Genomic DNA, 22,061 nt, shown 5'->3' with positions numbered 1-22,061 from the left:
CTCAACTTGTTTGCTTCCATCAAGAGAGATTTACTGGCACCTACTATATTTCCTGAAGTATCATTCATTCATTATTTTTGAACCCCACTGGCCACTGTGGTACATGGTGGAGATACCAAAGGAAGAAGACAGTTTCTGCCCTCATGGAGCTAACAGCTCAGGAGGGGGTGGTAAGATTTTACACAAATTTTTATAATAAAAAGTAATAAACATTAGTCAATATTTTCCACTCCAAGTAGAAAGACAATATAAGAGTACAGACCTCCTTACTATCCTGGTGTGGGTGAGTGGGCCAGCTTGCTTCTAGTTCCAACTCTGGGCACATCTGATGCCTGAAGACAGGTTTCCATAAGGGGGAGTTTAGGACTAAGGCCATTTTTCCCTGAGGTACTGCCATATTATTTCCTAACTCTGGAAAGAGAAGACAACTTACTGAGAGTTCTGTTTTTTCCTTAATGCACTGAGAATCTTTGAACAACAAAGAAAAGGTTAAAACAACAACAACAATGAGAACCTTGGACATTATTAAAACTTTGAGGGAATTCACCTACATTTACCAGAATGTAATTCTGATACTTCACATACACTTGACACATTAAGCCAAACTGTAACGAAGTCTTAAAATACTGTCATTCTGTAAAACAGCCTCAGTTACAAGGTATGCTTGAAATGTCAAGTATACACATATAATAAGCTGAAAATAGAATTTGAACGCCTCTAGGACATGACAGGGAGGCATTTAGGAATATTTAATTATGGGAAAATGTTCACAATTTTATAAAAAAAAATAAAAATAAACACCCACCACAGATGCTTTTTAAAATAGGAATAGAAAAAAAGACTAGGTGGAAAGAAACCAAAATGTTATTATTATCTTTGAGTGTTAGAATTAAGTTATATTTGGGTGTTAGAATTAAGGATAATTTTACTGGCTTTTCTCCATTACATAATTTTTCTATTATAACTTTTATAATCAGAAAAATTCAAAAAATGATATAGAAATAAAATATCTAGAAAGTTATATTCTATAAGTCTTGTTCCTTGTGTGACTTTAATAACTACATTGAACAAATTACTTTAAGACAAAATTCATATTCACATATTTAAATAATTATAGAATGCTAAAGGATGTATGATTAATTTATTCCATGCTTCTGCTTTTTGGAGTATACATAATTCCACTTTTAAAAATGGGTGAAAATGCTGCTAAAAAACAACTGCCTCCCCCAAAGAGGAAATTCATAGCATCCTTTGTGATGTGTTCCCACGTTCAAGTCAAGAAACTTTATAACAATGGTGTCAAGTGGTCAAGTGAACATTTTATTCTGGTTTGGTTTGAAGAACCTTTGTTAAGAAGAGCAGATGTGGCTTAAGCAGTTGAGTGCCTGCTTCCTACATGGGAGGTCCCAGATTTGGTCCCCAGTGCCTCCTAAAGAAAAAAGCAACAACAAGCGAAAAACAAAAAAACCAGCTCAGGGGAGCTGATGTAGTAGCTCAGTGGTTGAGCATTGGCATCCCACATACGAGGTCCCAGTTTCAATCCCCAGCCTGGGTACCTCAAAAAAACAAAAGAGAGCACAAAAAAATTCTTTTCTATGTCATTACATGTAGACAACAGACTAAGAAAGAGAGAAAGCAGGTCCCTTGGTCCCCTGACGTGTCTGTATGGGAAGGGAGAAGGAAAGTAACAGGCATGTGGACTTACGATGAGCAGACTTGAGTGCCATGCACTGGGAAGCAAGGCGTCCCATCAGCCGGGAAACAAGGAGCTGTAAATCCAACCCCCAAGACACGGCGACATCTGGCAGACCATAGGCAGTGATGGTGAATTTGTAGCCCCACTCATTGTTACTGCTGTCAGAGTGAAAGAGGAACTGTAGCCGAGGACCAGCTTTAAAGGTCACTTTCTAGAGACAAACAAAAAAGCCATGTGGGCAAACCGATTTGAGAAAGCTATACTTCAGTAGTACGTAATGTGACTAAAAATTCTAAATTTAAAATTTGTCTATATTCCCACTATAAGTCCAAAACTACTAAAGGAGAAATGTACAAAGGGGTGACTGAAACAAAATTTACCAATGCACTTCTTGAAGAGGCAAAGTTGGCAGAAAACTGGTCAGTTTTCTAACACTGGATGCCTATCTGCCCACAGCCTATGCAGAGAGTAATCCTGCTCACCCACTCCTCTGCTTCCAATCAAGACCCTTGAGTGCAGAGAGAGGAGAAATGGTCTGAGGCGGCGCTTAACGTTCCAGTCCAGGAGACCACTAACTGTGAAGTGTATTTCTGGCTTTCACCACCATAGTTCTGGGCCACTGTGGCTCCATCAGCCTTTCCTTGCTAAGGTTACAAAATTCCCACTTGATCTGGACAATGGCTATTTAAACCAGGGATTGGGAAACTTTTCCTAAAAAAATCCAGATCATTAAGGCTTTGCAGGCTACAGAATTTGTTACAACTACTCAATTCTGCCACTGTAGTATCAAAGCTACTACAGACAATAAATAAACGAACAGGTGTGGCTATGTCCCCCCAAAAAACTTTCTTTACAAAAACAGGCAATGGTTATGTTTTTCAGAACCCTGACATTAGCCCATCCTTTTACAAAAGTACAAAATAAGCAACAGAAAGACAGATATCCAAAACTTTTAAATGTGCAAAAGTCCTGAATAGACATTTCTTCAAAGAAGATCTATAAATGGCCAAGCAGCACATGAAAAGATGCTCAACACCATTAGCCATTAGGGTAATACACACAATGGAATATTAAGCTGTAAAAAGGAATGAAGTTCTGACACATGCAATAACATGGATGAACCTTGAAGACATCATGTTGAGTGAAATAAGTCAGACACCAAAGGACAAATACTGTATGATTTCAATGATACGAAATAATTAGAATAAGCATACTCTTGGAGTGCAAATCTAGAACACAGGTTATCAGGGTGGGGACAGGGTAGGGAAAGGGAATAAGGGGTTAACGCTTAAACTGTACAGAGTTCCTATTTGGAATGATGGAAATATTTTGGTAATGGATAGTGGTGATGGTAGCACAACTTTGTGAACATAATTAACAGCACTGAAATATATATCTGAATGTAGTTAAAAAGGGCAGTGTTAGGTTATATAGATGGTAATAGAATAAAATTTTTTAAAAAAAATCCACAGAACTGCAGTTAAACCATGTGAACCCTAAGTTAAACTATGGACTATAGTTAATAGTACAATTATTAAAATGTGCTTTCAGCAACTGGAACAAATGTACCACACCAATGCAAAGTGCTAATAATAGGATGTTATATGGGAAACCAGTATTTTTTGCACCATTGTTCTATAAACCCACAATTTCTCCAATTAAAAAAAAAAAGCATATACCAGGAAGCCTGGTGGGCAGCAAGTTTTATTAATCAGAACAGAATAATACTTGGTTATGGAAGTGACTGAATAAATTCTGATAATTTTTATTAGATTATTTCTCACCTAGACTTCAACTATCAACCTGCAAGTGTCTTATCAAACTTTGTAAAAAAAACAAAACATATATATATATACATAGTTCTTCTGTTGTATGCAAATCAAAAGAAAAAGATGTACCATTTTCCCTGTTGTATATTGGATTATGTATGAAATATCTGTGAACAATTCAAAACAAAGTTTTTCAACAATTCAAAACAAAAAAAAGTTTCTGGGGAGGATGTTTTGAATAGTTTCTTGGCATTTGTATTGAGAGTTAAAAGTTCACTTACAAACAAGAGAAAAACAAATTAAAAAATAAAAGTTCACTTTCAAATCAATAAAACTTCCATGATCTTTAAAAACAAAAAGAACAAGACAAATGCTTCCCTTCTTACCCCCGAGAGCTGACAAACGAAGAACTGGTACAGAAATAGATATGCCATCTCTTTCTAGGACTATCACTCACCTTGGGCCATTTATCAGTGCCAACTTTTGTGTCATAGCGTGTCTTCCCACCTCTAGCATCAGTGAATTCCAGATAATCATACCTGTGAAAATATAATTTCTATTACTTTTCTTCTCTCATTTTTGATCTGTTATTGCTTAGGGGTACAAAACATGTGGGTCTTACCTTTTTTCAGTTTCACACCTCTCATCAAATTCCACCTCAAAATAAGTTGCCCCGGGGCTAACAAAAACAGACACATCATGGCAATTGTTTTCATAGTTATGGGCAGATTCTTTAGTCCATGTATGTAACACCACTGGCTGTTCCTGTTGCCAAGTTTCAACATCCAGCTATGCAAACAAATCAGCCAAGAAAAATGTTTTTCATCACTCTATATCCAACCACATGAAACAGGCTGTGTTTTCGTACATTGCTCCAGACAGGATTTGATATCCCTACACAAATCATCTCACAGGCATAAAGATGTACCTGACATTCTTGTATGTATTATGTATGTATGTGTATATATATATATACACACACACACATATATATATATATATATAAATAATTTCTCATTCAGCATAGTGGACATATGGCTTTTATTAAACTTTGGTAACTGCTTATCACGATATCTTTTAATGATAGAACTACTTCTTAAAAATCATTACTAGGCATGAATTTCTAGTGGGAAAAGGATTGAAATTAGGAGTCTAAAGATCTCAAATTCCTAGTTCACTTAAAAAGTGACTGTTAAAAATAACTGTTTTAACCTTAAGACCTTAGCAAATCTGAGACCTTGTTTTCTTTTGTTCTTTTTCTTTTATGACTCTTTTTTCACTTACTTATAAAATAAGGCTTTTAATATACATCTTTTCTATTTCCCTAGGTTTGTTGTGAGTGAAAAAGAGTGAAAAAACCTTTGTGAATTGTAAACTTAAGTAACGGAAAAAATTCATTTAAATATCAGACCTCCTAGTTTGCCTTTCAATGTACATTTTCTCCTCCAGTTTCAATCTATTCACTTACATGGTCTATGTAACTTCATATACTATAACAATGATGAAATTAATCAGTGAACACTTTCTGTGTCTCCTCTCTAATGCTGACCATGCCAAATCTACTTGGGCTGGCACTTATCCTTGTTAGCAAAACAATGATGAAATAAAAGATATCTTTGAGGCAATTCATGTGTGAAGATCTGAACTTGGCAGTGTTTCACTAAGTATGGTGACAGAAATTGAGAAGATAAAAAGTAGGTTCAAATGCCAACTAGAGTTACCTTATTCAGTCTTCCTTCAGGGTCACTGCAGAGCTTCTTTAACAGTTCTGTCAGAGTGCTGAACTCTCTCAAGAGTGTGCAGTGTGAAATGTCTAATGTGCAAAAGTCCAGCAGAAAGATTACCTACAAAAAGATGAAGAAAATACTGAGCTTCTACCTTGGACCCTGCCTGGGGTGCAGGTCATGAACCCCTCTCCCAGCCCTTTATAAATAGATGCCACTTTTTCTTACCAGTTGACGAGCTGCCATTGAAAACACGGAATTACATAATTTTTCTACTATGATTTTTCCACTATACTGTGACAAAAGGGATTCCAAAAGTACTCTTGTGCTTGCCAGAAACTGTTCCACATCTACCAAAACATAAAGAAAATAAGTATATTTTATATTCCAGTAATATCACTTGCTTAGTAATCATCAAGGGCAAACCTGGAGACAATCACAGAAGCTGTGGAAGGGATTCCACAACAGGAAGACTATGAGACCATTAGATGTTAACCAAATGCTTTCCTCTAGAAGAGAAAAGTAGTGCACATTTTAGTAAAATACTATTTTTAAAGAAGTATTTTCTTTTTTTGTCTTTGCTACTTTTTGCAGAAGTGGGTATCACTTTTACGGCGAAATCACATGGCAGTTTAACCCAGCGGTCGGTCCCCACTTTTCCCTGTTTACAATGGGCCCAAGCATTTGGCAAGTCAATCCAAGTGGGTTGATGTGACCCAATACTCTAAACACTTTTGTCACAGCTGCTGAGACCAGGTTTGATGTAACTAATTTTTCTACAGATGATTTCTCAGAAACTGATGGGTTTCCTGTAATTTTCTGTTGGTTTATGTGACATGAACGTGAGAATTTTCTGTAACCAGCAAAGATCACAGCAGTGCTCAACCTTAAAATTTAAAAGTTCAAGACTTCGTTTTTTGGATGAGATGACTCAAAGAGGGATGACAGACCGTACTGAAGAGTGAGACATCATCTAAGAATGCTGTATGATTGTAGAGGCAATGTTTAGGTTGTGAAATGACCCAATTCTAAAAAAACAAAAACTTAGGCTTACTACCACATTCAGACAGGTCTGAATTATAATAAAGAGAAGAAAACCATATGCACATTGATGTATGAGTTATTAAAGAAAAGGGTATATACTCAAAGAGTCAATACCCAAATACCTATCAGTTTTCATGGCTTTTATATTGAGACTCACATTTTTCAATAAGGTCAACGGCAAGCTCTTTGGCTCCAGTGTCCGTGGTTTTCAGCTGCAGGTAGCACCAGGAGAGCAAGCTGCCTTGAACAGACCAGAACAAGGAGAAAAGCACAGGGCCAACCTCTCCTTGGGCCCCTCTGAGCATCAGCAGCTCACACTACAAGGAAGAGACAAAGAGGTGGTGGTCACAACAATGCCATTCATAGGGCACAGCCAACGGCAAATTCGGAGAGCCACTGTCACTGGCAGAAAACAAGGGAAATGGGAAACAGTCATGAAAGGGCTTTCAATCAGAGAGAAGATGGATTATGAAAACTCCTCTCTTACCCTCTAGCTTTTTCAAACCTTTGTAAATGCTTTTTATTCCAAGTGCCATTTGCTTCTGCCACCTCAGGAAACTTATCTCAGTAGTTATCTTTTCTCTCACTCGCATCTTCAATCCCCTTCTCTCTCTGGCTCCTTCTCCTGAGCCTTCAATCAAATCTCTCTTACCTCTAAAAAACAATTCCTCAGGGGTAAGGGGAATGGGGAGTTATTGCTTAATGGGTGCAGTTTCTGCATGAGATGATGAAAAAGTTTAGGTAATGCATGTCGGTGAAGGTTGCCTAATATTGTGAATGTAATTAATATCACTGACTTGTACACCTGAAAGCAGTTAAAATGGGACTTTACTTTTTAAAAAGACAAAACAGTAACAACAAAAAACAATTCCTTTTCCCTCTAGGGCTCTCCAACCATCATCTTTGCATTCAGGACTTTCTTTAAAGAGTTGCCTGACCCTTCTCAGATAAACTATTGCCCATGAGCACCACAAATTATGTGCACATCAGCACTGTACTATAACTACCCCAAACTGGAAACAACCTAAATATCCCTCCAAAGTGGAATGGATAAATTGTGTCATATTCATAAACGGAATATTGTGCACCAGTAAAAACAATCTACAGCATATATATCAACATGGATGATCTCAAAAATGTTGAGTGAAACAAGCAAGGACACCATATGATTCCATTAAAGCTCAAAACATGCTATGTAGGAATAACTAGAAAGAAAAACAAGAAAATGATGAACACAAACTTCAGAATGGTGGTTTCCTCTGGCAAGGAAGGACAGTAAACCAAGAGGGCACATGAGGGCTGGGAGTAGGGTTTCAAAGATACTGGTAATATTCTAGTTCTTAGAATGGATGGTTGTTTCTTTCAATTTTCCATCCGCATGTACTCTTTTACATGTACATTTTGTTTTGAAAAAAAAAGCAGTATATTTCTGTTCTCTTTTGCTTTCCCCTTCCTTACATTCTATTGCTTCTGTTACCGCCACCCAGTGACTTCATTCCCCAAAGGCATTAATTACCACCTAGACACCAAAGCATCTTCACTTACATCTTTGGAGCTCTGCTGACCACTTTCCTTCCTGAAACTCTCTCTTCCCTTGGCTTCTGTCTCCCCTAAGCTTCTTTCTGCCTTTCCGACCACTCCTTATTCTCTTGGCTGTATGGTGATGTTCCTCAAAATGTCCATGGTGATGTGATGACATCACTACTGACATGATGGCTTCAACTACTGCCTGTCCACAAATTATGGCAAAATCTCCACCTTCAGCACTGACCCATCTCCCGGGTGTCCAACCAGGTTTCATCACCTGATGTTCTACAAAAACCAAAATGTAAACATGTTCAAAGTCTAACCATCATCATTCTCCTTTTCAAATACCTGTTCCTCCCCTTCTCGCCATTGTTTATTTTTTGCATATATTGCTCGATCTATCTGGAACACCTTCTTCCTCTTTTTTGCTGGGTTAAATACCATTCATGGTGTCACACTGACCTCTCATACCACCTCCTCCAAAAATCTTTTCCCAACTTCTACTCCCTACCTGCATCAGGAAGGGTTAGGTATGCTCTTGGTATTCCCCACAAGACCTTATGCCCACCTCTATTATGGCCTTACAGCATTATATCACAAATGTCTGATTATATGTTTGTCTGCTCCTCAAGACCATGCTCTGAGGGCAGGGGTCTTTTATCACTGTATCCCCTGTGCCTGGCACACAGCAGGCATTTAGTGGATAACTGCTGAAAAATTATTCACGAGAAAAATTTCAGACTAGGTGTGTGTGTATATATATATGTATATATATATATTTTAATATTTATTTTATTTTATTTCTCTCTCCCCCACCCCCATTGTCTGCTCTCTGTGTCCATCCGCTAGTATTGTTCTGTGTCCACTTGCATTCTTGTCAGGCAGCACCAGGAATCTGTGTTGCGTCATCTTGCTGTGTCAGCTCTCCGTATGTGCGGCACCACTCCTGGGCGGGTTGCGCTTTTTTCGTATGGGGTACTCTCCTTGCGGGATACACTCCTTGCGCATGGGACACCCTTATACAAGGGGCACCCCTGAATGGCATGGCACTCCTTGCGCGCGGCAGCACTGCGCGTGGGCCAGCTCACCACATGGGCCAGGAGGCCCTGGGTATCGAACCCTGGACCTCCTATATGGTAGGCGGACACCCTGTCAGTTGAGCCACATCCGCTTCCCAGACTAGGTATATTTTTGACCACTTTCAAAAGAAATTCGAACTCTTCCTCCTTAATATAACCATAAAGGTTTTTTACTGAAAGGTAATAGAAGCCATTCAAAGAAATATCTCAATTGCTGCAGTGAAACCCTGGCCTCAGGGTTTAACTGAAATCCTAATTACCTTTGTATTGCAGGCAAGTGAAAGGGAAGAAAGTGTAAATATTTAATTCCAAATGGTAAAGATTATGGGTAATTCTCTTGGACAGATGCTACCTCATTTCTCCTTATACATCTTACAAAAAGTCTGTAAGTCTAGTGGACAGAGTTCAAGACAAGGCATCAGGGAAGCGGACTTGGCCCAGTGGTTAGGGCGTCCATCTACCACATGGGAGGTCCATGGTTCAAACCCCGAGCCTCCTTGACCTGTATGGAGCTGGCCCATGCACAGTGCTGATGCACGCAAGGAGTGCCATGCAGTGCAGGGGTGTCCCCAGCCTAGGGGAGCCCCACGCGCAAGGAGTGCATCCCGTAAGGAGAGCCACCCAGCACAAAAGAAAGTGCAGCCTGCCCAGGAATGGCGCTGTACAGACGGAGAGTTGACACAAGATGACACAACAAAAAGAAACACAGATTCCCGTGCCACTGACAACAACAGAAGCGGACAAAGAAGAACACGCAGCAAATAGACACAGAGAACAGACAACTGGGGTGGGTGGGGGGGACGGGCAGAGAAATAAATAAATAAATAAAATCTTAAAGAAAAAAACAAGGCATCAAATGGCCTGGGTTTTAGTCCTGGCTCCAGCACATACCAACCCCTCACACAAGAGGGAGAATTAATACCTACGAAAAAAAGGTAAAAGCATTGATTATTTTCTGCCCAATGGCACTGTTGATATGAATGCAGAAGAAATAAGGATGAGGGCAAAAGCTTAGATAAAGCTTCAGGAGTCTGAGAAACAGGTAGAATTTAGAGGTACTCCAGAAGAAAAGGATGGTATGGGGGAAGGGCAGAAATAAAACAGAGATTAGTATGAGCCATGGTTAACTGGAGCAGAAATTAAATATCAATGAGCAGGTGGGAATAATATTTTTAAGGAATATTTGAGATGGAGAGAAGAGTCTGGAAATAAGACAAAGAGCAGAAAGTAAACAAAGCAGAAAGTAACTGAGAGAAGAAAACAGCATTTATCAAAATAAAGTTGAGGTTTACAGAAATAAAGTCAAGATATAACCTTAAAGAAAATAGACATGATAGTAGAACAAAAAGAACCTTGGATTTAAAGTACTACTGAGTTTAAAGATTGGTTAGTCTCAGTGTGAACCTGGAAAATGATAACCTAGTCAGATTCCATGCAGTCCCTGTGAGCTAACGGAAGATAATCACTGATTAGCTGATAACTCCAAGCAGCTAGGAATGAATGAAATCATGGCTCTAACAGCAACTTGAAAATAGTAAAGCATTCACAAATGTAAGAAATTTTAAAGGCACCCAGTTCAGCCACAATATACAGGATCATTTATCTAATGAATCCATGTCATTCAACACTTTAAGGGTGTGGTTTGGATTGTCCCACCATTAAATCTGCTGTAACTCCCTGGTTCCCATCTTTAGTCCAAAAAGGTAGTTCTTGATCTCCCAGTACAGAAGTTCTATCACTTCAGAATCTTTTTTTTTTTTTTTAATTGTAGTTACATACATACAACAACACAAGAATTCCAAGTTAACCACTTCACTTCAGATTTTCTTGGGAATGCAGAGATTCTTAAGCCCTGTCCTGAGATTCAAAAACAGTAGCTTGGGGTGGGGTCAGTGCTGAAGGTCAGTCCAGATTTCTGTCAAATATCCCTGATGATTCTGATCCAATTGGTGCATGGACTACATTCAAGAAACAAAATCTTTCATGTTAAAAAGGAAAAAAAAAGGAAAAATTTAAAAATTCATTAGCATGAGAAAAAAGAGAATATATTTTCAGATTTGATGAGTCTGCAAATTTGCTAAGTAATCTTAATTTTCAAAAAAGTAAAGCAGTTTTCTTTAAAATTCATACCACAAATATCTAATAATTGTATATAAGGCTCAATGACTGATGCTATGAGAAGACTTGGTAAAACTCCATTCCCCTTTCTCAAAGGAAGCCTTCACCAGCACTTTCATGTATTTATTGAGACAAGAAAGTATCCCTGCATTCCTTTGCAGTGAGCTGGCAGATGAGGAGCCAAGGCAGACTGGGCAACTTTTGTGATCATTTCTAATGGTCACTGTAAGAAAACCACATTCATGCATAAATGAGAGCTGAAGGGGAAGGCACAGCGACTACTGTCATGTGCTCCTGAGGATGAGGTGAAGAAGACAGGGAGTGGCACTCAGTTACCTCTCGAGCAGCAACAGAGAGGAGAGTGTTCATGACCGCCAGTACTTCGCTGATGTTCATGTCAGCCAGGTCACTTTTCTCAGGTAAAAGGAGAAGGCCACCTGGATCCTTATCACTGTAACGACACAAAGTAGTCATGACACTTGGTTCAGGAAGGGCCCCTTCATGCATAAAAGGTCCAAAAAAAAGAACCTTTAAAAAATTTAGGGTCAGTCATATGGGAAGTGGGGAGTATGGGTCAGAAAGCAAGGCCATGGTCCCAGCTTGGACTGCACCACTGTCTGAAAACATGTCCTTATGAAAGCACAGACTCATAAATCCTCAGGTCCTTAGGAGAGATCCTGAGGAATAAAACCAATGAATAAATTACCTTGACTACCACTATGAAATATACCTAATCTCATGACAGTTTCTAATTTAAAGACTGCTAACTTGACAAACCAGGCTAAATAAACATCTTCTATGTCTTCAAGTGTTCTCACATGACAGCCTCAGGTTATTTCATCACCCTTGATACTCAATTCTGAACACATTTTTATACAGCCCTCTAAGTCCGGCATCCATTCCAGGTATACTCTGGTTTGCAACAACAGCTTGGGGCTATTAGTTTCATCCCTCCTTTAAGAATCCATACCTCTAATACTACAGTCTATAGACCCATTAACTTCTTTGGTGGCCAAGGCATGTAAAAATCTCCAAGTCATCACTTGCTACACACTCCCTTTTGCTAAACTATGCCTTTCCCATTTTGTGCTTCTGCAATCGGGTTTTAATGTAGTTGGTTTTTTATACTTGAGTACACGACTACAAAATCCTCTGTTTCGGTTTTGTGTTGAAAGAGATTGCCAATGGGTTCAACTCTAAATTGTTTTAAAATGACTGAGACTTGAATTAAGGTCTCAACAAGATTATTATTCTACCACTAATCACTCCTGTGCCTAATGATATCTCATTCCAGAAACATGGCATTCTAACAAAGCAGAGGTAAGTACTTGGTTCCTTCAAAGTACATGGAAGGAAGGGATATCTAAAGAAAATGACTTAGCAAAGATTTGAAGTATCTGACAATTGAAAAGAATGATAAACTTACCTAAAATGTGTGCACAGTGAGCGGAAAGTAAGCTGCAGGGACTGTTTGTGTTCCTGCTCAGTGACATTTTTCTAGAAAAGACAGAAATCACATATTCAGAAAATTGACTCCAGACATTCCAGAGACCTAGAACTGCACAAAACGCCACTAACCACTGTTCCCCAGCAAGAGGAAAGCCAGTCAGCAGACCACTTCATGGCACCCAACTAAGACCTGGTCGAGGGAAGCGGTTGTGGTTCAACTGATAGAGTGTCCGCCTACCATACTGAGGGTCCAGGGTTCCAAACCAGGGCCTCCTGGCCCGTGTGGTGAGTGGGCCCACACGCAGTGCTGCAGTGTGCAAGGAGTGTCGTGCCATGCAAGGGTGTCCCCCATGTAGGGGTGCCTCATGCACAAAGAGTGCGCCCTGTAAGGAGAGCCACCCTGCGCAAAAAAAGCACAGCCTGCCCAGGAGAGGCACTGCACACATGGAGAGCTGTCACAGCAAGATGACACAACAACAACAACAAAAAAAGCAACACAGTTTCCCAACGCCGCATGCCAAGAATGCAAGTGAACATAGAAGAACACACAGCAAATGGACAGAGAGCAGACAATGGGGGGGGTGGGGGGATGGAGAGAGAAATAAATAAAATAAATCTTAAAAAAAAAAAAAAAAGACCTGGTCAAGTGCTGAGAGGGAGCTGAACTACCTGTCTAAACAGAAAGCAACAGGTTTACTTTTGTTCACTGCCAAGTTTAACATCAAGAAAGCTTGAAGCAAATGTTTTAAGAAAATGACCTACAAAAGATGCATAATTTCCATCAATGGGCATGCTGTCCCAGGAACAAAAGGCAGGACACAGTGCATTTCTTCTGAGCTTTCTGATTTGTTTTTCAACAGGATCCAAGCTTTCCCTCTATCCTGTATTTGACACCCAATGGAGACAGATACAAATCATACCTTCTGGTGGGGCTACTAGGTTCCTTTGGGGGCACCTTATTTTTTTTCTTAATGCAACAAATGTATTGAACATCTACTGCTATGCAAAGAACTGTGAAGGATTATCAGAAGATTTAAGATGCAGGGGCTGGCCTGGGACAGAAGGGTCAAAAATAAGATATAGACAAAATGAACGCAATTACTTGGAGAGAGAACAACTCATTCATCAGCATGAGAAGGAAAAATGTAACCCTTACTGCTGCCGTCAGAAGGGGTGGGCAAAGAAGAAAACGACTGGGTTGGTTTGCTAAAAGCAATGATGCCATATGCCCTCTTTCTATTTTTCTGTATGCTAGCAAAAAAAAAAAAAGCATTTACTCAGCTGCCTGGTAAATGCTTCCTGCAAACAAATACAACGGAGCCCTGGCTCATGGTCCACTGGGTCAAGTCAGCCGTTGCTATCAAAGGTTGTAAACTCACAGTGTGAGACTTGATGCCACAAGCTGATAGGCAAATTTTGCCCATATTCTGAAATACAACCAAAGGTCCTACCTCCTCTCTGAAACCTTCCTCCCTTACTTAGTTTCAACAAGACCCTCCTAAGCAAAATGCCCATGGGGTCATTTTTCTTGTGGCAAGTGTCCCCAACTCCCAAACAGATTGTAGTTCTTTGTCATCAGGGATTTCATTTGATGCTTCTTTTGTTCTATTTCTAGAGGCCTTTGTGCATCCTGCAGAGCACGTAAAAATTTTTCTTTTAATTAGAGAAGTTGTAGGTTTACAGAAAAATTATGTAAAAAGACAGAGTTCCCACATATCTCCCTATTATTAACACTTTGCATTAGTGTGGTTCCTTTGTTAAAATTGAAGCAAGAATATTAAAACTGTACTATTAACTATATTCCATGGTCCATATTAGGGTGGTGGTGTTTTTTTTCCCATACACCAACCTATTTATTAACACCTTGCATTAGTGTGGTATATTTGCTATAATTCATGAAAGAACATTTTTATAATTGTACTATTACCTACAGTCCACTGTTTATAATAGGGTTCACTGTGATGTACAGTCCTATGTTTTATCTTTTAATTTTTTTCTAGTAACACATATACAACCTAAAATTTCCCCTTTTAACCACATTCACCAACATATACTTCAGTGCTGCTAATTATACTCGCAATGTTGTGTTACCATCACCATCATCCATTTCCAAAACTTCACAATCAACCTAAATAGAAATTCTGTACAAATTAAGCATTAACTCCCTTTCCCTACCCCAAAACCAGGCCCTGGAAATCTATATTCTACATACACACTCCATTAATTTGCTTGTTGTAATTATTTCATATCAGTGAGACCATAATTGTCTTTTGTATTTGGCTTATTCGACTCAACATGATGTCTTCAAGGTTTATCCATGTTGTAGGATGAACCAGAACTTTATTCCCTTTTAATGTTGAATAATATTCTATTGTATGCATATACCTCATTTTGTTCATCCATTCATTTGTTAATGGACACTTGTGTTGCTTCCATCTTTTGGCAATTATGAATAATGCCACTATGAACAGTGGTGTGCAAATATCTGCTTGAGTCCCTGCTTTCAATTCTTTTGAGTATATACCTAATAGAGATTGTGGCTGTACTACTTTACATTCTCACCAGCAACGAATGAGTGTTCCTATTTTTCCACATCCTCTCCAGTGTGTAATTCCCTTTTTTTTTTTTTTTAGGAGGTACTGAGAATTGCATCCAGGACCTCATACATGGGAAGCAAGTACTCAACCACTGAATTACATCCACTCACCAATAACAGTTGGTTTATTTGTTTTTAGAAGGTCCTGGGGATCAAACCTGGGACTTTGTACATAGGAAGTAGGCATTCAACTGCTTGAGCTACATCTACTCCTTCCATTTTTTAAACATTAGCCATTGTAGTAGGTGTGAAATGGTATCTCACAGTTTTGATTTGCATTTCCCTAATCACCAATGATATTAAGCATCTTTTCAAGTGCTTTTTAGCCATTTGTATACTGTCTCTAGAGAAATGTCCACTCAAGTCTTCTGTCCATTTTTAAATTGGGTTTTAGGATTTCTTTATATAGTCTGGAAATTAAACCCTTATCTGATATGTGGTTTACAAACATTTTTCACATTAGGTAGGTTGTCTTTTCACTTTTGTGATGAAGTTCTTTGACGCACAAAAGTTTTAAATTTTGATGAGGTCCCATTTATCTATTTTTTTTTGTTGTTGCTTGTGCTTTGGGGGTAAAGTTTAGGAAAGCAGTGCCTAACACAAGACCCTGAAGATGCTTCCCTACATTTCCTTCTAGAAGTTGTAGAGTCCTGGTTTTCAGATTTAGCTCTTTGATCCATTTTGAGTTAATTTTTGTATGTGGTATGCAATAAGGGTCCTTATTCATTCTTTTGCTTATGGATATCCAGTTCTTCCAGCACCATTTATTGAAGAGACTATTCTTTCCTGACTGAACTTGGTAGCTTCATGAAAAATCATTTGGTTAGGGGACTAGATATAACTCAGTGGTTGAGCACCTGCCTCCCATATACGAGGTTCCAGGTTTGATCACTGGTACCTTCTTTAAAAAAAAAAATCAATTGACCAGAGATGTGAAGGTCTATTTCGGAGCCCTCAATTCAATTTCAGTGGTCTGTATATGGATCCTGGTGGCAGTACCATGTTGTTTTGACCACTATAGGTTTGTAATAAGCTTTAGTCAGGACATGTGAGTCCTTCAACTTCATTCTTATTCTTCAAAACATTTTTAGCTACACAGGGCCCATTACCCTTTCAAATAAATTTGGTAATTGGCTTTTCCATTTCTCCAAAGTAAGCTGTTGAAATTCTGATTGGGATTGTGTTGAATCTGTAAATTTTGGGGGGTAGAATTACATCTTAACAATACTTAGTCTTCTAATGGATGAGCATGGAATATCCTTCCATTTATTTAGACTTTTAAAAAATTTATTTTAGTAAGCTTTTGTAGCTTGCCATGTATAAGTCCTTTATATCCTTGGTGAAATTTATCCCTACACATTTTATTGTCTTACCTGCCATTGTAGTAAATGGAATTTTTTCTTGATTTACTTGCTCAGATTGCTCATTACTAGTGTACAGAAACACTACTGATTTTGCACTGATCTTGTACTCCACCACTTTGCTGGATTTGTTTATCAGTTCTAGTAACTTTGTTGTAGATTTTTCAGAACTTTTTTCTAAATATAGAATCACATCATCTGCAAATAGTGAACATTTTACATCTTTCTTTCCAATTTGGATACCTTTTATTTCATTTTCTTGCCTACCTGCTCTGGCTAGAACTTCTACTACAATGTTGAATAGCAGTGGTATCAGTGGGCATCCTTCCCCTGTTCTATATCTTAAGAGGGAAAGCATTCTGCCTTTCACCACTGAGTATGATTTTAGCAATGTGTTTTTCATATATGTCCTTTGTTATGTTGAGGAAGTTTCCTTCTGTTCCTATTTTTCTAAGCATTTTTATCAAGAAAGGATCCTGGAATTTTGTCAAATGCCTATTCTGCATCAATGGAGATGATCATGTGTTTTTTTCCCTTTGTTTTGTTAATGTGATGTATTACATTGACTTTCTTATGTTGAACCACCCTTGCATACCTGGGATAAACCCCACTTGATCATGATGTATAATTATTTTAACATGCTGTTGGATCCAGTTTGCTATTTTGTTGAGGACTTTTGCATCTATATTTGTAAGAGAAATTGGTCTGTGATTTTCTTTTCTTGTCTTATTCCTAATATTGAAAAGAATGCTTTTAGTGATCTACTGTCAAACATGTTGCTTATTCTAAGTTTTTTAATACGTACCCATCATCAGTATAAGGGTGTTCCCTTCTATTTCTAGTTTGTTATTGGTTTTGTTCTTTCAAGCAACAGCAGAATTTTATTTTTTTCTATATTATATGATTTTTTTCCTGATTTCATTTATTGGTTTTCTAGTATTAAACCATCCTTGCACTCCTAGGGTAAATCTACCTTAGTTATATAATTTTGTTACTATGTTGTTAAATTGGTTTACTAAAGTTAACTTGGATTTTTCCAACTATGTTTATAAGTATGTCTGGCTTATAATTTTGCTTTCTTGTACACCCTTATCTGATTATTTCCTTGGTTTAATGTTTCCCTGCATGTGCTCCCATCAATGTAACATTAGAACTCTGAAGTTCCTTTACCTAAAATGTTTTTGGTATGGCCAAGAGAGAAACATTTTTATTTTGTTTTACATTTTCATTCACGTATGTCATTAATTTTCATTTAGAAATACTTTCCTCAATATTTAAAACCTGGATCTTTGTACAGGAATTCTATTTGGTAACATAATGCCTCATAAATACTTGAAGCATTTTTTATCTCCTAGTACTAATGTCTGAGTAACAGGAAGAACTAATCTTGGAGGGCAAGAAGAACCAGCTGGGGTTAAAACTTGATTGCATTATCTTCAGATATATATGGAAAGATTTACACATCTGGGATTTACTTAAAAATAATAGTGGATGGAAGAAGGAGAAAGGGTAAGGTATATAATAGATGAAAGATTAGTATGAGTTTATAATTGTTGAAGCTGGGTGATGGGTACATGACACAGTGGGAAAAGGGAAAGAGTTCGTTATACTCTTTAGTCTACTTTCATATTTGATTTAGACTTTCCCATAATAAAAAGAGGTCTGCGGTTCAAACCCCGGGCCTCCTTGAGCCGTGTGGAGCTGGCCCATGTGCAGCACTGATGCACACAAGGAGTGCCCTGCCACGCAGGTGTGTCCCCCACGTAGGGGAGCTCCACGTGGAAGGAGTGCACCCCATAAGGAGAACCACCCAGTGTGAAAGAAAGTGCAGCCTGCCCAAGAATGGCGCCACACGCATGGAGAGCTGACACAACAAGATGATGCAACAAAAAAAAGAAACACAGATTCCCAGTGCCGCTGATAAGGATAGAAGCGTTCACAGAAGAGCACACAAAATGGACACAGAGAGAAGACAACTGGGGCAGGGGGGAAGGGGAGAGAATTAAATAAAAAATAAATCTTTAGGGAAACGGACTTTGGCCCAGTGGTTAGGGCGTCCGTCTACCATATGGGAGGTCTGCGGTTCAAACCCCGGGCCTCCTTGACCCGTGTGGAGCTGGCCCATGCGCAGTGCTGATGCACGCAAGGAGTGCCGTGCCACGCAAGGGTGTCCCCCGCGTGAGGGAGCCCCACGCGCAAGGAGTGCGCCCGTGAGGAAAGCCGCCCAGCGTGAAAAGAAAGAGCAGCCTGCCCAGGAATGGCGCCACCCACACTTCCCGTGCCACTGACCACAACAGAAGCGGACAAAGAAACAAGACGCAGCAAATAGACACCAAGAACAGACAACCAGGGGAGGGGGGGAAATTAAATAAATAATAAATAAATCTTTAAAAAAAAAAAAAAAATCTTAAAAAAAAAAAATCAAGAAGCCTACTAAAAACTGCGTGAGATAACAGGTTATAAACAAAGACTGGGATCTGTCACCCACACCTTGAGCACAGAGCCATATCCTTAAGTATCTGTGTGTCCCACAAAGCTTTGCATATAGTAATTATTAAATAAATATTTGGGAAACTGAAACTGACATCCTCTCAGAGAAAACAAAGACTAATAAATTTCATACTTGTAGGCCTCAGGAGTGGAATCCTTATTTGTAAGGTAAATAATTACCATCATGGTGAAGAGATGGTTCCGCCGGGTCTGTCGGTCAGGAAAGAAGATGGCAGCTCCACTAAGAAGGGTATTCCTGACTTCTTGTTTTAATATTTCCATGGTCACAGAGTCTCTATCCACCCTATCCACCACTGATAAAAATGAACAATAAAATCAGCTTTAATATATTCTGACTCTTCACTTACAATACAGATTCGCTCTAAGTAGCCAATAAAATCCCTATTCTCAATTTTATAATTAATACCAGAGTAAAGAAATATTTCTGCACAGGCTAGACAGTGTAAGGAAACTATTTTTGTTTGTTTGTTTACATTTAACTAAAGCAAAGACTCTATGTACCAGTTTTAATTTTATTATGTCCCTGTCCTTTTGAGATACAACTTGGCATAGCTCTAAAAATAACTTAAGATTGTGTTTTACCCTCAATTTATCATTACAATCTTTCCCCCTCAATCTCTCATCCTTACCTCTTAGCTCCATATAAGGATAAACACTCTCAGTATAGGGAAGCGGACTTGGCCCAATGGATAGGGTACCCGTCTACCACATGGGAGGTCCGCGGTTCAAATCCCGGGCCTCCCTGACCCGTGTGGAGCTGGCCCATGCACAGTGCTGATGTGTGCAAGGAGTGCCCTGCCATGCAGGGGTGTCCCCCACGTAGGGGAGCCCCAACTGCAAGAAGTGCGCCCCATAAGGAGAGCCGCCCAGCACGAAAGAAAGTGTAGCCTGCCCAAGAATGGCGCTGCACACACGTAGAGCTGACGCAGCAAGATAATGCAACAAAAAGAAACAGATTCCTGGTGCCACTGATAAGGATATAAGTGGTTACAGAAGAACACACAGTGAATGGATACAGAGAGAAGACAACTGGGGGTGGGGGTGGGGAGAGAAATAAACAGAAAAAAAAGAAAAAAAAACACCCGCAGTATAATATAACTGTATATCAGAAACCAGGAAGAAGAGAAGTCAGTTGATGATGGAATAAACCTTGACCTGAAATAGCATGTCACAAAAGCATCAAGGAAACACTGATTTTCCATAGAAGCAATCCCTTTCCTTGGTTTGGTAGATCACAGAACCCACTCTTCTCTACAACAAGCAGCCCTGAAGACTACTAGAGCAGAATTACATTACAGAAACAGAAAACCAATTCTTACCATCACACAAGTGTGTGTAGAGCTTCTTGGCAGCTTCCACCCCTTCAGGACTCTGGTTTTGAGCCTTTTCCTCCTCGGGTGCTGGTGCATCTCCCTGCAGGACTGAGAAACAGCTCTGGAGGAGCTGCAGAAGCAGGGTTTGGGCACAGATGCACTCTTCCCTCAGGCTACAAAAGACAAAGAACATCAAACAGCAAAAGGGCTTGTTGTGCTTACCCTCCAAAGCCTTGCAAGTCTCTATAAAGGACTCTCCTGTAGGCATCCATCCGATTGGTAAAAAGAATGCCAATCGAGAGGGAGAAGGTGGAGTGGACAGAACACTGTACTAGAAGTATGAAAGCACAGACCCAGTCTGATTCTGCCCACTGTGGGGCAAGGAAATTTTTTTTTTGTCTTTATTTTTTTAATTATTACATTCAAAAATTATGAGGAATTATGAGGTCCCCATATACCCCCCAAGGAAATTCATTTTTGATCCTCAGTTTCTTCACCAATATTATACTTCTATAATACTTGACATGCTTACCCCTGAGGTTGCTGGGATAAGGAAATGAGAAAATATTTATGAAAACATTGCCTAGATAAAGTGAATTATAGAAAAGTGAGGTGTTATTTTCAATAACAACCAAATTTTGTTAATAATAGGGGGAAATGTGTATGTGGGTAGGAAGGGTTATATGGGAATCCCCTACATATATATACATATTTTTTTTAGGAAGTGCTGGAAATTGAATCTGGAACGTCATACATGGGAAGCAGGCACTCAATCACTGAGCTCCCCTCCCCTATACTTCTGATGTAACTTTTCTGTAATTTAAAACTTCTCTAAAAACAAAGTTTATTATGAATTTTTAAATAATAACAACAACAACAATCAAATCTTTCAAATCAGAAGAACATAAACTGGTAGGAAGCAAAAAAAAAAAAAAAAAAAAAAGTAGAAGAAAAACCTGCCCATTTAGAATAGCAAAACTCATGTCTTCAGTTTTATGACTATTACAGTATAATAAATTCTGACCTACTTTTGCTTTAATTTACTGTAAAAATTCCAGAAGATCTTCAAATCAAGACCCGTGAAGTCCAGAAAACATTTATATTTTAAGCTACTCTCCTTCTGTTGCACCTAAAAATTTATGAAGACCAGAAAAAAATAAAATTAAAAAATTCATTTAGAGAACTAATGTAATACTTAATTTACCTCTCTCTCTGCTAAGGGATGAGGTAGCTCCACAAAGGTGACATTCCCATATAACTGATCCTTCTCTTAACTACCAGAAAGTTTGTAAATGACTATTTTTGGTGTAAAGCTTTCTAAAAATATATGTGCGTATACACATAATCCACCACCCTCCTACCCCATATTTACACACATATCCATAAGGTTCCCTAACTTAACACAGAACCCTGAACATAAGTCAATCTTTTCTTAATGACTACATCCAGGATATCACTGCAGCATGTTTGTCCCTTCCCTGCACATGGGCTGAAAGCTATCAATTATGCTGTAAATGCATCTCCTTCCCCAAGCATCTCCTTACAATTTGCTGTTTTCTGCTATGACAGTGCCTGAATAACAAAGGCCAAATGAACTATATATAGAGTCAGCAGCCCCTGAGTAGTGCCCTGAAACAAAATGAAGGTCAGAAGTGGGTAGTCTGGGATATCACACATGAAATAAGCCATGATCTCTGTGGTGATGGTGACCAGAAGCTGCCCTGGAGTGAGTTTTCACTGTGTTTTAAAGAAGTGACTATATAGTAATGGAAGATAGAAAGGATACTGCAATATAGTGAATGTGATTAGTCTAACTGAATGTTATGTTTGGGAGTGGTTGAGATGGGAAAGTTTATACTGTATATATGTTCTCA

At 38.9% G+C, this 22,061-nt stretch overlaps 1 protein-coding gene across 1 annotated transcript in view; it reads right to left on the bottom strand.

The window, feature by feature from the left end:
• The window catches only part of ZZEF1 (zinc finger ZZ-type and EF-hand domain containing 1), a 156,737-nt gene that overhangs the window by 67,646 nt on the left and 67,030 nt on the right, over nucleotides 1–22,061 (bottom strand). The window contains exons 14-25 of the mRNA XM_004476985.4: nucleotides 21,216–21,316; nucleotides 20,194–20,360; nucleotides 19,034–19,167; nucleotides 12,384–12,454; nucleotides 11,294–11,408; nucleotides 6,391–6,550; nucleotides 5,418–5,539; nucleotides 5,187–5,309; nucleotides 4,088–4,254; nucleotides 3,923–4,004; nucleotides 1,706–1,907; nucleotides 263–411 (exon numbers count right to left, since the gene is read on the bottom strand). Of these exons, the coding sequence (XP_004477042.2) occupies nucleotides 263–411; nucleotides 1,706–1,907; nucleotides 3,923–4,004; nucleotides 4,088–4,254; nucleotides 5,187–5,309; nucleotides 5,418–5,539; nucleotides 6,391–6,550; nucleotides 11,294–11,408; nucleotides 12,384–12,454; nucleotides 19,034–19,167; nucleotides 20,194–20,360; nucleotides 21,216–21,316 (1,593 nt within the window). The remainder of the gene's footprint in view (nucleotides 1–262; nucleotides 412–1,705; nucleotides 1,908–3,922; nucleotides 4,005–4,087; nucleotides 4,255–5,186; nucleotides 5,310–5,417; nucleotides 5,540–6,390; nucleotides 6,551–11,293; nucleotides 11,409–12,383; nucleotides 12,455–19,033; nucleotides 19,168–20,193; nucleotides 20,361–21,215; nucleotides 21,317–22,061) is intronic.

This window comes from Dasypus novemcinctus, chromosome 21, assembly GCF_030445035.2.
Source record: "Dasypus novemcinctus isolate mDasNov1 chromosome 21, mDasNov1.1.hap2, whole genome shotgun sequence".
NCBI lineage: Eukaryota > Metazoa > Chordata > Mammalia > Cingulata > Dasypodidae > Dasypus > Dasypus novemcinctus.
This window is presented reverse-complemented; position numbering and strand designations above follow the sequence as displayed.